Below are 17,304 nucleotides of genomic sequence, written 5' to 3'. Positions count from 1 at the left end.
GGCTTTTTTTTTTTTTGGTGTACTCTTTGAATATTGCATTGATGTCTACTTGCCAGGCAGGGCAACTGTGTCTGACAGAGGGGAGACCCAGTTTTTTTATTGCGTGGGTAAATGTGAGAAATTACTGGTCATACCTGGAGCCGGAAGGTGAAAGTTAGACAGTCGTAGTAATCTGTGTCTTATTAGGGTTTGAGATCAAAGGAGCCTTTTGACAATAAGCAACTGGTTCGAATGGAATATCCCTGAAGCTGGAGGCTGACGGCTGCCTTCCTTGGGTGGTTACTCCATGCAATAAGGCAAACGAGCGGATGGTTCCAGCTCCTGGTGGCAAATTTTGGTGTGAGGTTGTTAGCAGCTGCAGAAAGGTCAGGGACCAGGGAGGACGAGGGACCAGATTTTTGAAGGTGTTTTAGAGACCTAAAAATGATGTTAGCTATATCATGGGACTGCAAAAAAATGCCTGATTTCTGAAGGCAGTGCAAGTCCCACCATTGGCATAGCTCGGTGCTGCGGTGGTTTGTCAGTCTGGCCCCAATTTCTCTGCACCCCAAGATTCAGTCCTGGGTGGTGGGACGCAGCGTACAATTACGGTGTGGATGGAGGCTTGTGTTGCTGGTTTTACCTTTGCTGCAGCGAACTCCGGATAAATAAAGGAGGTCAGCCCCGCAAGCTATAACCCAGTAGCCTCTCATGAGTTTTAAAATTATTAGATGAAATAAGTAGAAAAATACTGGTTTGGGAGACACAGTGAGGTTTAAAGTGCCTTGCAGAGAGACGCTGGAGTTTTGCATGAGAAGTGCACATCCTGAGCTCCAGTGAGCAATCCCTTTGGGACCAGAGCAAGCCCAGATGGTGACTCCTCTAAGCGATTATTTTTCTGCCTTAAGCCTTTCCAGGAATTTGAGTGTGGGCAGGCTGCCAGCGGACACTGGCTGTCCAGACATTTTAGCAATGTTCCATGTGTACTCGCTGCCAGAGATACCAAAGTCCAGCTGCTGTCCCTGATCTCTTTGTCCCCTTTACCTTCCCAGCCATAATTACACAGGCGTGCACGCACGCACACACTTATGTGACACACACACACACGTCCAAAGCGGGAGCAAAAAATCACCTGGTGTTTGCTGCTCGTTTGCATATCTCGCAAATCGTGATTGACAGCTCTGAAGTTTAAGAGAAAGGAAATCTTGAGAGTCAGAAAAATCACTTGGATCCAAAAAAAAAAGCATACCCATAACAAGCGGCGTGCCATACGTCAGAAGGCAGGCGTTCGCCTTTCTAGGACAGTCAGCAAAGAACAGTTTAACCAGGTCTTGTACCTCTAGCCTTTGAGATGCTCTGTTTGGGTTGTCTCCCTTTCATCTCTTCCCGAGCAAAATCAGTCCTGTCTTATCTTTGCTGTTGCTGGAATTTGAATTATGCTGAAAAGTTACCATTTTACTTTTAAGTCTTGAAGTAGAAGTAGGCTGTTTTATGCTGCACATTTGCACTTCTGCAAATCCAGTCCTGTGTCTGCTAGTGTTCAAAGTCTCACCGTGAAGTACTTGGGCTTGGAAAAGTGGGGCAGGCTTCACCGCTCTACGGCTGTCTCACCCCTTGTCTCCGTTAAGCTCATTCATTCCTCCTGTGCTTTCCAGGAGATTTTGGGCAGCCCTTTTGTTACCGGCGATGATGAAGTCAGCCGTATGAAAGATTTGCACACACACAAAAAAAATACCCAGAAGATTTAGTATTTGGTGGTTTTGGAGGATGTTAGCTTTGACTTCGGAGGCTACCCAAAACTCAGTAATTCAATGCTATTTAGCAGAACAAAACCTTTGCTTCAGCTCCTGTAGAGTGAAACTTCACCGCATTTCCATACAGCTTCATAGTAGTACTTCTGATGCAAAGAAGCTGAACCCAGATGCCTTGGGCTTTTGGAACAACTAGTTTGGGGGAGTCCGGTTTGTCCATCACGGCAAAAGAGACTGGCCCTATTCTTTCCCACGTACAAGCTCCCTGCTCTGTTGCAGGCAGAGGGGCCAGCCCTCTGCTCCCAGCTTTTCCCCCTGGGAGTGTATTTAAATTCTGGGTTTGCAGCTCATGTCCATCTCCATGAGAGACCCAAGGATGGTCTGAGACCAGCGCAAGCTCCCCGTGGCAAGGGGAGCGGGATGAGCACCCCGTGTCAAGGGCATCCCTCCATGGCATCCCCGGGCAGCCGCCTCGGCCAGGAGCTGCTGTCTTACCTGCCAAAGCTGACTGACTGCCCAGGGCAGAAGGCTACAGTGAGCTAAAGTTAACCAAGGATGACTGCGCAAATGTGAGCTCGGCGATTTTATTTTTAGTCGAACTTAAAAATAAAAATCTGTAAGTCATGTGTAATACAATAATTTTAGCTGTTGCCAAGACACGCTGAGCAACTGTTAGGAGGAGGGGGAAGACCCGTGCTGATACAGCAGGGACCCTGTCTCCTGGCTGCCCTCGTCCGGTCACGGTCGCAGTGCCGCGGCGGTGCTGGCGGTGGGTTGGGGCAGGTCGGGGTAGCGGTGCCGAGCCGCCGCTCGGTGGGTGCCGCTGCCCCTGAGCCACCCTGCTCAAGGTGTCGCTGGCCCTTTGCTCTTTTGAGGCTGCCTTGAGTCCTTTCATCCTCCCTCTCGCCTCAAAGCCAGGAAATTCATCCTGAAACAGTGCTTCATCCCCTGCCCCGGCTCTGTGGCTGTTGGTGTTTCATCACTGTTTATCAATATTTAAACAACGGAATAATTAACTTAAGACTGATTGTATCAAACCATTAGAAGGTTTGGACTTTTCCTGCAGGCTTACAGCAGCTTGGAGGACCATAAACGTAAAGAGCGCTCTTAAAGATGGGTTTAATCTTAGTCTAGTATGTCTTCAAAGTACTGCATATGCATATAAACATCAGGCTTATTGTTCATTAGAAGCGAGGCAGCAGGGAAAGAAATCCCCCAAAGGAATGTGACTTGCCATAAGTACCATTACTGCTGCACAGCATTCACTTCAAAGTGGGCTATATCCTGTATCCATCTCCTTTCACATCCACTCTTCATTCTTTCTCTCCTCATTTTTCTTTCATACAATGTCCGCTTTTCTTGTTAGGGTGCCGTTGTGCGAGGTGCACGGTTTCTCAGCACCCATTCTTGCATATCTTTCAAAACAGCGAGAAATGCAGATGACAAGCAGTGGCTGGACAGGGGCTGGGGGAGAGCTTCACTCTCCGTAAAGTTTGTTATGGAAGAAGGCAAGGCAGCTTTCGGGCAGGTAAGGGGAGACTGTCAGCTCCTTTTATTTTGTTTCAAAGCAAGATGTCATTTAGTTACGGTATTTCCCATAGCAGATAATGAAAGAGTTAGGAAGACTTTGCTGAAAGACTTTGTTGCCTTTGGGTGGCTGAAGTCACCGAAAATAGCGATGCAGAGCCGAGAAGGGAACTGTTTTGCTCCAGTAGCAAAATTAGCCCAATATAAAATCGTGAGCTTTTACACTTGTGGGGGCTTCTGATTCAGATCAGGAAACCCCAACATGCTTTTCCAAGCGGTCCCAGTGAGGCATCCGCAGGGCCAAGTTTGCTCAGGGTTTGGACATGTGGCTGTGGCTGCGAGTGCGGTACTCACAGCCTCCCTGGTCTGGCAGTCGCTAAGAAACAGGAGGATTGGGTCCCAACGGAGATGGAAATGGTGCCGGCGCCTGGCTCTGGCCAACCTGCATGTGGTGGGTGGCATCTCCCAGCGCAGAGCCCTGCCCGGGCACCTGGGTGCACGTGTCAGTAGCAGAGGGAGTTCAAAGCACTGGGGAGAAAGAAACCCCACACATTAAAAACCTGGCTCCGAGCCATCTCTGGCTCTGGGTTGCTGCTGTAAACGGATCGCGTGGCTGAGGTTCATTGCCAGACTGGTAGATGAAGGGCACGTGTGCCCGTAAGGAGCCGTGGCTGGGGCAGAGGGGCAACTGCTGCCTCCACAGCCCTGCCCAGTGTGATGTGAAGTCACCCTGTGGGTGACTCTGGGCTTCAAGGGTTCAGGAGTGACCCACGACCTTCCCTCCGCACCACTAACAACTGCTTGTTGCTAACGTAAATATTTTGTGCGTGCATGTTCCGCGGGGCTCCCTGCTGCACTCCCATGCTCTTTAGGACACGGCAGAGTGAAGGCAATGTCGTCGCTGCAGGGGAAGGAGGGGCTGGAAGAGCGAACTGGGCACCTTAAGAGACATGGAGGGTTTTCTCAGAGGAAGGAGAAAGTGAGCCTTGGGAAATAAGTGACCACTGCTGAATGTGGCAAGTTATGGCCAAAGCGTTTCTGATCTGGCTAAAGTTTTAATGGTTTTCTTGATGCGTTAGCAGACGTGCCCAGGATTTTCACTGCTGTTTACAGCGCAGCTGTCAACTGCTCCTTGACACGAGAGCAGCAATGCCTGACCGGTTTTGCTTTTTCCAGAGGTTTTTCTTTTACTTGCTTGCTGTTTCGGCGTGTCTGCTCGTTTGTTCTCATTGCCCAGTGCTGACGGTGTGACTCTCCCCTCCCTTGCCCACCTTCTCGTTGCAGAATCCAGAGGAGCTGTCGGAGAATCGTGCTCACGGGGAGATGATTCCTCATGAAGTCACTGGATCCCTTGCAGAAATCAAATGTGACTTTCCGTTTATCAGACTGAAATCAGAGCCAGCCAGACAGTGAAGCAAGCACAGTGGAGGGGGGACGGCGAAAGATGAAATCCAACCAAGAGCGGAGCAATGAATGCCTGCCACCTAAGAAGCGAGAAATCCCTGCCACCAGCCTGCCTTCGGAGGTGAAGCCGGTCCTGCCAAACGAAAACCACCGTGCAGATAACCTAGCATGGCTCCCCAGCACACCCAGTGGCCAGGGCAACCTGGGGGGCCGGCACCGGCCCGGGGGGACGTCGTCGGTGGAGGCGGGCTTGCAGCAGGGTTTGCACAAGTCGCTGTCTGCAGGGCTGGACTATTCCCCGCCGAGCGCGCCCAGGTCCGTTCCAGCCTCCACCACTCTTCCCACAGTGTACTCGCCCGCCCTCTCCCAGTCAGGGACCCCCGTTTCCCCTGTGCAGTACACGCACCTGCAGCACACCTTCCAGTTCGTCGGGCCCCAGTACAGCGGATCGTACACCGGATTCATCCCCTCGCAGCTGATTTCCCCAACGGCCAATTCTGCGACCGGCGCCATGGCGGCGGCCACGGCCGTTGCGACTACTCCATCCCAGCGCTCCCAGCTGGAGGCTTATTCCACTTTGCTGGCCAGCATGAGCGGCTTAAGTCAGCAGGGGCACAAAGTTGAGCCGCACCTGGTCAGGACGCCTGGACTGATCGCCGCCGGGTCTCCTCCACCCACCCAACAGAACCAGTACGTCCACATTTCCAGCTCTTCCCAGAGCACTGTCAGAAACGTCTCTCCTCCAACCATCCCAGTCCCCCTGCACCCCCATCAGACCGTGATCCCGCACACCCTCACCCTCGGCCCTTCCTCCCAAGTGGTGGTGCAGTACACCGACTCAGGGGGCCACTTCGTCACCAGGGATCCCCCCAAGAAGCCCGAGAGCAGCCGGCTGCAGGCGATGCAGGCCAAGGAGGTACTGAACGGCGAGATAGAGAAGAGCCGGAGGTACGGCATTTCGCCCTCCGCCGACATGGGTCTAGTCAAAGCAGGCAATAAACCAGCTCCCCATCATTACGAGACCAGGCATGTGGTGGTCCACTCGAGCCCCGCCGAGTACAGCGCGCGGGATTCCTCAGGTGTCCGAGCCTCCGTCATGGTGGTCCCCAACAGCAGCACGCCCACAGCGGACATGGAGGTGCAGCAGGCCACCAACCGCGAGACCTCTCCCTCAGCCCTCAACGACAAGGGAAGCTTGCACTTAGGAAAGCCAGCCCACCGGTCCTACGCCTTGTCTCCACAGCAGGCGCTGGGCCACGAAGGGGTGAAGGCGGTGGCCACGCTGTCCCCTCACACCGTCATTCAGACCACCCACAGCGCCTCCGAGCAACTCCCCGTCGGGCTGCCGGCGACAGCCTTCTACGCCGGGACCCAGCCGTCGGTGATAGGCTACCTGAGCGGTCAGCAGCAAGCCATCGGGTACCCCAGCAGCCTGCCGCAGCACCTGGTGATCCCTGGCACCCAGTCCCTGCTGATACCAGTCGGCAGCGCGGACGTCGAGCCGTCAGGAGTCGCGCCTGCGATCGTCACGTCGTCTCCTCAGTTTGCAGCAGTGCCTCACACGTTCGTCACCACCGCCGTCCCCAAGAGCGAGAACTTCAGCGCGGAGCCCCTCACCACCCAGCCCGCCTACCAGGCCACCATGGTGCAGGCGCAGATCCACCTGCCCGTGGTGCAGTCCATCGCTTCCCCCGCCGCCGCGCCTCCCACGCTGCCCCCCTACTTCATGAAGGGGTCGATCATTCAGCTGGCCAACGGGGAGCTGAAGAAAGTAGAGGACTTGAAAACAGAAGACTTCATACAGAGCGCGGAAATTAGCAACGACCTGAAAATAGACTCCAGCACTGTGGAGCGGATTGAAGACAGCCATAGCCCAGGCATTGCCGTGATACAGTTTGCGGTCGGGGAGCATCGAGCACAGGTAATGGCAACGAATGGTGGGGTGCGGGGGGTGGACTGCGGCGCACGCTGTGGCCCCCCGGGTGCGGCTTTCCTCAGCGGGTCTCTGTCGCTTTGGATCCACGCAGGGTTGGTTCTTCATCGTTCACATCCATTCGTGAGACCAGCTCTGGTCCAAAAATCATCCCCCTCACTGTGCCAGGGGAATCATCAGGGTCACGCTGATGATAAATGTAGTCTCTTGGATGTAAAATTGGTCTTTCTTATAGCTGGAGAACCCACAGGAAGAATTACCTGATCTTCACCTTTTTTGATTAAAATATAAAATGGTGTAAGCAGTACGAGAGGATATATTTTGCATTTTGATAGGTGATTTTTACCTTCCACACCAGAAAGCTCAGATGGGATTCAGCTCAAATCCTACCCTTGAGAGATAGGTAGGGCACAAGGCAGTGAATTTCCATGGCTTGAAAACTTGGAGCTGCCTGGGAATGGCTCCATCACACACGTAAGTTACTGAAACGCGCTACAGAGTTTTACTGAGGCTTCGGTTGCGGGTGGTTTAAACGCTGCATGGCTCACATAAACTGTGTGTTCAAGGGAGATTTGGAAAGAAAACCCATCTAGGTGGCTGACAGGCTGTGCTTCTCGCCGTTGTTTCTCGTTGGTTCGCAATGTAGGAAGAAACCCTGTAACTTTCCAAAGGTAGCTTTAGGTTGAGAATGAGTATATATTGATCATAATATGTTATCCTGATGCTGTCCATTTTCTGGGCAATTTAGATTCTGCTGTGTTGAGGCTGGAGCAGTTCAGGTATACATTTTGCTTCCTAGTGGTACTCATTTTAAATAATCTTGTCACAAATCTTTTTGGTGTGGTTTGAGTGCTGTGAACTGCAGCATCTGCAACCCTGAAGCTGCACCCTCAGCGCTGGAGAACCAGAATGAGAGAGAGGGAGAGAGGAGCTGGACATGGACACATGTAGTAAAGCACCTCAGGCTGACAGTTGGGAGAAGAAAAACAAACAGTGATGACACTGAGGAGCAGATCTCCTTACAGTGGCAGCAGTCTGTGGCCTGTCCCTCCCCAATTGTGCACACATGGTAAATTGCTGCATATGGCACGTCCCCTTTCTCATGTCAAATGCGCAGATTCCCTCTGTGATTTTGTTGACGCATGTGTGTACATCTGCACAGCTGATAGAAGTTGGGCCTCTGGTGCTTTCAGTGTAAAGATGCGATTTTTTTCCCCACCGCTCAACTGTATTTTGGTGCATGTCAGGCTTCGTGATTAGAGGAACCATCCTTGGATCAGGACCAGTTACTATAATTTGCCCTGGTGCCTTGAATACTGAGACCTCAAAAGTAGCAATCTCCCATCAGCAATTTTCGTCTTGCTCTCATTTCTCTCCCCGCAGCCAGGCCACCGGTCTCTGCACCAGCAGAAGAGGTACAGATTAGCAGGTAGCATTTGTGTCACGTCTCGTTCGCAGATCTGTCAACGCGGGCGATGTGCTGTAGTCCTGGGCGCTGGGAAGAGCCCCTTTGCAGGGGGTGGAGTGCCATCCTCTGGCAGAAAGCAAGAGTCTGAGGCTGTAAAAATCCAGGGCCAGGCACAGGGGTTTCACCCAGCAAAGTGTCACCTTTCGGAGAAGCCTATCAGGAGCGGGCTGACATCATCGCAGCCAAAATACTCCCCAGCTGTGTTTCCCACCGGGGATGCTTCCAGAATGGAGGGCGAGTCACGTAGAGATATGATTAGAAACGGGGGTTTAATTTAGGTTTCCTGCAGATTCCAGGACTTGGGTCTCTTCCCAGATCATCTGTGTCCCTGCATAGCGGGGACGGCTCTGCCGGTTTTCCCTTGCCTGGGTTGAGAGCGAGAGAGACCGTTTCTACGTGTGTGAAGTCTCCGGTGACCTCACCCTCATCGCGACGTGGCTATATGAAAGCATTTAGCCTTATTAGCAGGCATGCGGCAGTCATTGCTCGTTAGGAAATTGCCTGCGTGAAGAAGGCTTAGTCTTCTCATTGAAAGAACAGTATTTAGTCGCGCTGCTTTGAGCAGTGGCACTGTGGTGCTGCTGCACTTAAATATATCTTGACTCCGAGTACAGTGGGGGTATATCTGCATATGTAGCGTAGCTTCGCAAAGTATTTTATGACAATTAAGTTTCAGTTGCACACATACTTCTGGAAGGAGGGAGCTTTTCAAATGGTTTTATCAAGGGAGGGGAAGTTGTAAAGAGTAAGCGCCATACAAAAATAGCGTTGTTATCATTAGCTTTGGCTGACTTCCGTACTCCTCCCAGGGATCTCTGGGAAGTCATTATAATATTGATGAATTCGTATTTTCAGACTCTCTGCAAACATTAGCTAATTCTCTCACCAATTGAGGGACAGAGGTAGGAGATTATTTTTAGCTGAGCACGTCCAACCGTAATGTAAACAGAGAGGCACCGTGGAGCTGCTATGGTACCGTATCACTGCAAGCCCGCAGCTGCCCCTCCCCAGCACAGCACTTAGGCAGAAAGAGGTCATCCTGCCGCCTTTCCCCATCTTCCAACCACCTGGCAAATCCAACCCTCGTCCAGGTGTGGAGACCTAGAGGAAAATTAACCCACCTAAAGCTACATGCCTTTTCAGTGAAATAACTGGCCTTAACCCTGGAGGGATGCTACGTTCCCATTTCACAGCATCCCTACTCTGGATTAGGAAGAAGTCAAGTAAGTATCAACTGGACCAGAACCCAAAGTCCAGCTGTTACTCCTCTGCATTCAAGTTGCCCAAAAGAAAAGACCTACGGATCTGCATCTCTTTGCAAGTCCACATATTATTCTTGTAATAACAGTTTCATCATTGTTACCTGTCCTTTCTTTTGCTGCCAGGAACAAGCGGAAGCCAGTAATTCACCTCCATTGATGTTAAGGTCAAAACACACAGGAGATGCAAAAGAAGTTCTCTGAAATGCTTGCTTTCATCCCTGCATTTCAGTTCCTAATCATTCCTAAAGTATAGCTTAAAAAGAAAAGATGAGCATACAGTTCTTAATTTTCCTTTTTTAAAAAAAAGGAATCATAGGCACTAGAGATGGAAAAGTCCTCTTAGAGCATCTAGTTAGTAGCCCTAAGCAGTATAGTTTAGTTTAGTGCGTGTTTTTTTAGACCGTCATCTAGTTTAGTTTTCTCCTTATATCTCTGCACGGACACAGACCAGTTAACTTTTTCTTTTACTCTGTGCTCTCCTTTTCATTATCTTTGGCACCGTAACAGACACAGAAAGAGAGACATTGACTCGGTTCACTGCTGCAGATGGAGATCTCTCCCAGCCTTCCCCTCATGTGATCTCCATGTCCGTGTCCCCTGGTCACGGGAGCAGTAAGTCCTTGTTCCTCTGAGTGATGGGCGGCTGTGGTCTATCTTTGGATGTGTGTTACTGAATTCTGGGAGTGCAGCAGATAAGGGCTCATGTGATAAACTCCGCAGCCGGTGATCTGGTGGTTTCTCTTGAGAAATGGTGGGATCACGTGGCTGTGGAGAGCAGTAGCCCCTAACCTTCAAGCCCTGGGTGCGTTTGTTATGATACCGATGTACTGAAGCTGGGCTAGATACAGCCCTGGGGCGATGCCCACCCAGACCACGTGTCGTGCCGGCTGGTCCCCATGGCATGAGGTGCTGCCCTCAGCCCTGTAAATCTCTCAAAGGAAATCCACTACTGTGAAGGGAGGTGGTGTTGGGGTGGTGGGAACATCAGGAGTCCCGAAGTCTCTGAGTAGGGGAGGTCGGGTGGGAGCGCGGCACTGCAGAGATATCTCTCTGCGAGAGGGAGAGCTTCTATTCCATGAATCCGCCCAGTTGTTTTTTGGACCCGAGGAGTCTCTCGGCACCTGCAGCAAGGCCTTCAGCGGAGAGCTCCACTGCTTGATTGTACATTGTTTCCAGAACTGCTTCCTTCTCTTTGTTTCCAGCCTTGCCATTCCTAGTTTCATCACATTTTAATAGTATCAGGGAGAAAAACACTTAATTGGAAAACGTTCACACGAACCGCTTTTATTAGGCACCTTTTGCTTTAGTACTTGTTATGTTGGTTGCAGCAGCAAGCCCCAAGACTAAAGTTGCCGTGTTTCAGAATGATGGGAAGGGTATTTTCTGGGCATTAGATCTTCCAGCACCTGTGATCCGTGTTCCAGCTCCAGCCAGGGTTTCCTGAGCAGTCTTGAGTTGCCTGCCTTACCTACCGAGTTTGGCTGAGAAATAAAAATATAAAGGGTTATAGCAAAATGCAGATATTCAGCAGCTGCACTGAAGAGTTTTGGGTGTTTTCACTAGTCAACCTTAAAAACCAGAAATACAAATGTAGCTTGTGGTTGAGTCTCAGTGTGCTTGAAGAGGGCCCAACATTCTGGTTTCTTGCTTTATCATCAGTAGTTGGAAAACAAGTTCCAAATTTCTTTCTCTCCTGCAGTAATCATGGCAAGGTATTGTGGGAGGGAGCTTTTAAAATTAATTTTTTGTGTTTTAATGCAGTGGTCATAAAAAAATTATGTGGGGGTGTTTTTACTGAGCTGTCACCCTTAAAAGGTCTTTGACTGCTATTGCTTGTAGAGAGTAGTTGCCTTAAACCCCAAGGTAGCTGCATCCAGAAGCAGCCAGCTAAAACAGGGCTTGATAATCCGTGAGGGAACCCGTTTCAAACCAATAGTGGTACATGCACACCGTGACAGGATCGTGGAAATTCTGGCGTTTCACCATCTCTATTGTTTGGTGTTATTCATCATCACTACCACCAATTCTGGGATTTGTTTCAGTGATTGACAGTTCAGGCAAGTGTTTTGGATGCCACGTTTAAAAAAAAAAAGTATAACATGCGGTGGAAGTGTGTTCATATCAAGAGGAACTTGCGTGTCGGTGGGGATGATGCACACAAGCATGTATGATTCCCACAGATACAAATAGCTTTTGACAAGAATGGGAAAGTAGAAAAAGAAAGAAAAAAAATACAGCAGGCAGGAAGGTAGAAAGAAAGAGGAGAGACATAGCAATACAAAGGAGCAAGTTGTGTCCACCAGATGATCCATGCCTGGATGATCCACGCCTGGAAAGAAGCCTACAGCTCTGTGTAGACAGCAGTTTCCATTTAAGTCCATGGGAGATACTGGATATTCACCACTTCTCCCAGTCAGACCCCCTTACTGAGACGCATATGTATGGAATAGGATCCCAAACTCTGGGCAAATATTTCTGCAAATCCTGGCGCAAGAGTGTTTCTATCCAACGATGTGGATGAATGGAACTTTCATGGTTACCTTGCCCCACTTTCTCCATAGTTCAAAGCATAAACCAGGCCTAGAGTCAGGTCCCTTTCCACTATTGCCATGTATGTAGTTGACTGTTGGCAGACAGTTCTGGTCGGAAAAGGTTTAATACGACAGAAATTGAGGTAGTGAGGGGTATCTTGTGCCTCTAAACTGCTCCTTTCGAAATTCTTGTACAGTGGCTTACTGTGCTGGGCAGGTGGAGTGGCAGGATAATACATGCAGTGTTATTTGTTGGCCTAGTTGCAGAAGTACGTAGCATATATTTATAGACTTGGTAAGTGTTTTTTCCAACAGAATCAACTGTCTCATAAACTGCAGTTGACTGCTAGTGCATGGCATGGGCTTAACCAGTTGGAGCCAACATCTGATAGGAACCTTTGGTTTCCTGGTTCTGGAGCCTCTGTCTCTGAGCTGTGGGACATCCCTGATCAAGTCTTCTGGCCCAAAAGGGATGTGGAGCTGGTGGGGTGCGAGAGGAGCTGCCCCAGGCCCTGCTTGCAGGGAGGGTAAGCAGCGCTAGCAAGGAAGCGGCAGGGCTGCGGGGTGCCATACTGTCATTGAGTCCAACCTCTTCCATGAGACAGACCATGCAACTTCATCCCAAGGTTCACACTTAATAGCATGAACAAAGGTGTTTGAACACGGGAGCGCAGTGTGCATCTCAAACTGCTTCTGTTTCTTAGTATTTTAACAATACAAAGCCATGCTCGGTGTGACAGCGTTACTTGCTCCCAAGGGTGAGAGGTGGTTTCGCAAGCCTGCTGTAATGTTCCTTTCAAGTGAGTCCGTGTTCCTGGAGAGGGAAGGCTCTCCAGGCAGCTGGTATGCTCCGTGCCTGCTGAATGGCTCAGAAATGAGATGAGCACATGTATTTAGGTTCTCCTGCCCTTTAGCCCCTACCAAATAAGGGTTACACCATCAGAGCAGGATCCTGCCCCCCATGCCTAAGAGCTCTGGAGGACACGGGGGCCTTGGGAGCACAGCAGTGGACATCTGACTTCAGCATAAGCCACCCTCTTGACTTGCAGACCTCATTGCTGTTAGACACAGCAAGTTAAAAACACGTGCCAAATTTTTTAGAAGTATTAGTTAGAATTTCCTGCTCTTGTTGTGGTGTGCTGGGGCGGGGGGGCTCAGCCCCGTGGGTTGTGAATCGCATGAGCCCACATCAAGTGTTTGAGCCTGCAGACGCAGCACCGCGCAGTGAGCGCTGAACTGCTGACGCATGCAAAGATAAGCGGGTATTTAGGTGCTTTATCAGGTTGGGACCTCAAGGCCCAGCATTTGCAAGGTCAAGGAGCAGTGGGCACTTGCTGCTGGTCTGTCCTCCTGGCTATGGCAGCTCCCTGTAAGATGGTTAGATAGGATTCGTAACCAGATATGATTTTAAAGTGAGGTGAAGTGGGGAGGAAAGGGGACACAGTGCAGGAACTGCAGGAGGAGGAGGAGGAGGGAGGATCCTCTCCCTGAGGGAGTGCAGGAGGTGGACTCAGCTGCGGAGTGGGAGAGCAGGTGTGAGAAGGGAAGAAGCTGGACGGGTAGCAGGACTGCTGGGGGAAGGCAGGTTCACGCTCGCTGCTCTTATGGCTACAACTCTGTACGCACTCACGGCCTTCCCCTGGAAATCGGCACGCCTCCAACCACTTCGCGCTGGTAAGTATACACTTGTTTTGGCAGAGGTGAGGATGACGTTCCGGTGGTCATTTAGGAAATCGTGTGTCAGAACTGAGAGCTTTCCTTTTCCTCTGGTTGGGGAGTGTCCTTAGATGTGGATGGCAGGCTCCAGGTACCACGAGGGGATGGCAGGGAACGGAGTTTGCCTCTCTGAGCGGCTGGATAAAGGTAAAGCTTGATTCCCACTGAGGTCTTGTGCTAAGAAATGCTGAGCTCGGAGAAACCATTAAGACCCATGTGACAAGAACAGGCATGAAGTCTGGTGGTCGATGTACTGGTTTTGTGGAAACGGAAGAGCGCTTTTGCAATTTCAGCTTTATCCCTCTCCCCCGCAGCAAGCACTGCCTGCCGTGCACGTCCACGAGGGTACACGGGTGATCTCATGCTCTCCCCTCTCTCTCCCTCTGTCTCTCTCTCTGTTGTCCCCTCTCTTTCTGCAGGTCAGCGTGGAAGTCTTGGTAGAATACCCTTTTTTTGTATTTGGACAAGGCTGGTCATCCTGCTGCCCTGAGAGAACCAGCCAGCTCTTTGATTTGCCATGCTCCAAACTCTCGGTGGGGGACGTCTGCATATCGCTCACACTCAAGAACCTGAAGAACGGCTCTATTAAAAAGGGCCAGCCCATGGACTCAGCTAGTATCTTGCTGAAGCATTCAAAGAATGACAGTCTAGCTGGAAGTAGACACAGGTATGCGGAGCAGGAAAACGGGATTAATCAGGGAAGCGCACAGATGTTAGCTGAGAACGGTGAACTGAAGTTTCCGGACAAAATAGGATTGCCTGCAGCACCTTTGCTCACCAAAACAGAACCCAGCAAGCCCCCGGCAACGAGGAAGAGGAGGTGGTCAGCCCCCGAAACACGAAAACTAGAGAAATCAGAAGAGGAGCCACCTTTGACTCTTCCCAAGCCTTCTTTTATTCCTCAGGAGGTTAAGATTTGCATTGAAGGTCGATCCAACGTAGGAAAGTAAAAGTTGTTTGGGGAAAGGAAATTAGGCTATCCCTTGTCATTTTTATCCAGATTACTGTACTGTAGACTAAATAACCCAGTATTTACATGTTATCATCTTATTTTAGGTTTATGTTATAACCTTGTTGTTATAGTTGCAGCTGGTATTATGCAGGAGACTGGTGCATATGTTTTTCCACAAGTGTTTGTCAGTGACTAGGTTTATCGAGCGCTACGGAAGGGGCAGTATCTGCTTCACACACCCTTAGTGGAAATGAATGTGTTGTCATGGCTCCTGTTTTCTAACACCTCGTGTAGGACAGGGTCCAGCTGTGATTTTGTTTTCTTTTCATCGTTTTGGTTTTTTTTTTTTGGGGGGGGGTGTTTTAGGGTTTTTTTTGTTTTGTTCTGGTTCCTGTTCTATTTTGTTGGGGGGGAGGTGAGGAGAAGGGAACTGTAGCAGAAGTGTATGTCATGCGTGGGGTGCGTGCGTGTGCGCGTGTGTGCGTGTGTGCACCCCGGTCCCGAGGAGGGGCTGCGGCTCTGTGGCGGGTCGGATGCTGAGGATACAACCCATGGGTGTTCTTGAAAAGGATCGGACAGTCTCTGGCGTTTTCAACAACAAGCCAACTCTTACTCAAGGCTCTACTATATATATATATATATATGTGTGTGTGTGTATATGTATATATATATTTTTTCCCCCCATGGGGTCTGACTGCACTGATTTTTATTCCTAAAGCAACTGCCACACCAACATTTCCTTTCTGCTTGCTAGTGCAGTTCCGTTGCCCGGAGTCAGCAGACGGGGAGGCTGTACGGACTCTTGCACCGGTCGCCCTGCAAGGTTTTCCCTCGTGGCGGTGGGGTGGGTGGGTGGGTGCGTGTGTGTGGCGTGGGTGTGCATGGGTGTGCGCGAGGAGGCCTCCGGCTCTGTGGATGCGCCTGGCTCAGGCTCACTCCTGTTTCTGTGCAGTGTTAGACAAATCGACCGGGTTACGCCATTGACATTTGCTTCCACAAGGTAGACGCATACTGCCCCTTTGAGATCACAGGCATCCATCGTTTGCAGTTAGGTTGCAAATCTTTGTCTTTAACTCTAGTACTGTTTTTAGTTCATGATTATGGACAACTGGTGCCACTTTTTTCAAATTTTGGTGTGACACAGGAATCCGCTGTTGAAGATGAACCTAGAATGTCTTTAAGCACTTAAAATGCTGTTCACACTTTATTGCTGAGCATCCTGGTCTAACACTCAGTACGTACTGTATCTCACTTTAATCTGCTCGGAAAGCAACAACAACAAACAAACAAACAAATCTCTTCAACACTGTAACTACATGCAACTATGTAAAGTTTTCTCACAGGCAAGATGCTGAAAGTTTTAATGTGGTTTCAAAGGGATGAATGTGAATTATTGAACTAGTAGTATGTGACAGTCATTGTCCACAAAGGACTACTTAATAGGAGGCACTTTTTAAACTTTAATGCTTGAGAAAGAGTTAAAGGCATATGCGAGCTGACAGATAATAAAAAAAAATAAGAGAAAGGAAAAAGGAAAGAGGAAAAAAAAAATCATTGTCCAGTGTTTTTGAAAAAGATGGACTTTAAAGAATCTTGCAATTTGCACATCTTGAGTTTATCATTTGTGTGGTATTCCTGCAGTTTTTACCTAATAATGTTGTGGGTTGGGGGGGGTCTGAAAGAGCATAAACAAATGTAGCAATTACTCACTAACCTGCCTACGCTCTAGGCCATTTCATAGGGTTACGTTCCTTTCCAAGTTCGTTTTTGGTCTTTCTACCATATCTGCCACACAGAACCAGGTCCTACCTGGACAGCTCTGAGAATTTTTCTTCAGACTTGCTGAGAGAGTTTTCCACAAGAAACATTTCTATACGTAAGCAAGGTGTTTGTTTGTTTTGAAAACAAACCTATTGTTATTTTATTATTATTATTATTTGTTATTTTAATTGCATCTTTTTCCATTGGAAAGGCGAGATTTCAAGAGTTTGGTACAAACCAAGTAGGATGGGGGTGGGATTCACGCCGTTCGGTCTTTTCTTTCCCCAGGTAGGGCCGGATCCTTTGAGGTGCTGGGCACCCAGCCTCCTGCACGAGCCTCGGGGAGGTGCGAGGATGAAGTACTTTGGGGCTGAGCGCTAAAGCCTGTTGCTGCCACTAGAAAGATCCCGTTGATTTCAGCGGGATTGCGCTTGGGCCCTACACGATCAAGCGTTCGTGTCATTGGTTTTGGTCGGCGAGTTCGCGTCCTTCAGGTAGCTTTGAAGAAGCTGTACTGATAGGGAGAAAAGGAAATAAAAGTCCGTCGCTAGAAACGCGGTAACCTAAAGTGAACAAATTTATTTAAAATCTTGTTTTTCCTCTCCCCTAAAATACAGTGCTTTTATTTAAGAGAAGAAATGTTAACCCCAAACCCCAGCTTTGACTCTCTTATTTGTTACTTGAAATTTAGCTCACACCAGAACTAATTGTTTTTATACCATATTCTGGGGTGCACCAAAAAGTTGAAATACGTTTAAAATAGCTTGAAACTTTTCTTGAATTTCCTTGAATTTTATTAACCTCTCGGCAGGCTACCAAATAGCTGAGTGGGTTTCTTCTCACAGTCACACTGCTTAGTGAGTGCTTATTTGTTAATATTTCTGCTCAGAGAAGTTGCTTAATCTTTCATATACTCTGCTCAGGGCACTTGCAATTTATTGTTTTGTTTTGTTTCCTGTTTAGTTTTTAAGCTTTGATGGTAAAGGAATAGAAAGAATTACAGATTTTAGTTCACAGTCG

The 17,304-nt window shown here is 49.3% G+C and overlaps 1 protein-coding gene across 2 annotated transcripts in view; it reads left to right on the top strand.

Annotated features, from left to right (window-relative positions):
• The window catches only part of ATXN1 (ataxin 1), a 211,905-nt gene extending 197,324 nt beyond the window's left edge, over positions 1–14,581 (top strand). For both annotated transcript variants that reach the window (XM_059815402.1, XM_059815403.1), the window contains exons 4-5: positions 4,542–6,582; positions 13,991–14,581. In XM_059815402.1, coding sequence (XP_059671385.1) covers positions 4,702–6,582; positions 13,991–14,521 — 2,412 coding nt within the window. In that variant the 5' untranslated portion in view covers positions 4,542–4,701 and the 3' untranslated portion in view covers positions 14,522–14,581. The remainder of the gene's footprint in view (positions 1–4,541; positions 6,583–13,990) is intronic.
• The last annotated feature ends 2,723 nt before the right edge of the window (positions 14,582–17,304 follow it).

The sequence above is a fragment of the Gavia stellata genome, chromosome 3 (genome assembly GCF_030936135.1).
Source record: "Gavia stellata isolate bGavSte3 chromosome 3, bGavSte3.hap2, whole genome shotgun sequence".
In the NCBI taxonomy this organism is placed as follows: domain Eukaryota; kingdom Metazoa; phylum Chordata; class Aves; order Gaviiformes; family Gaviidae; genus Gavia; species Gavia stellata.
This window is presented reverse-complemented; position numbering and strand designations above follow the sequence as displayed.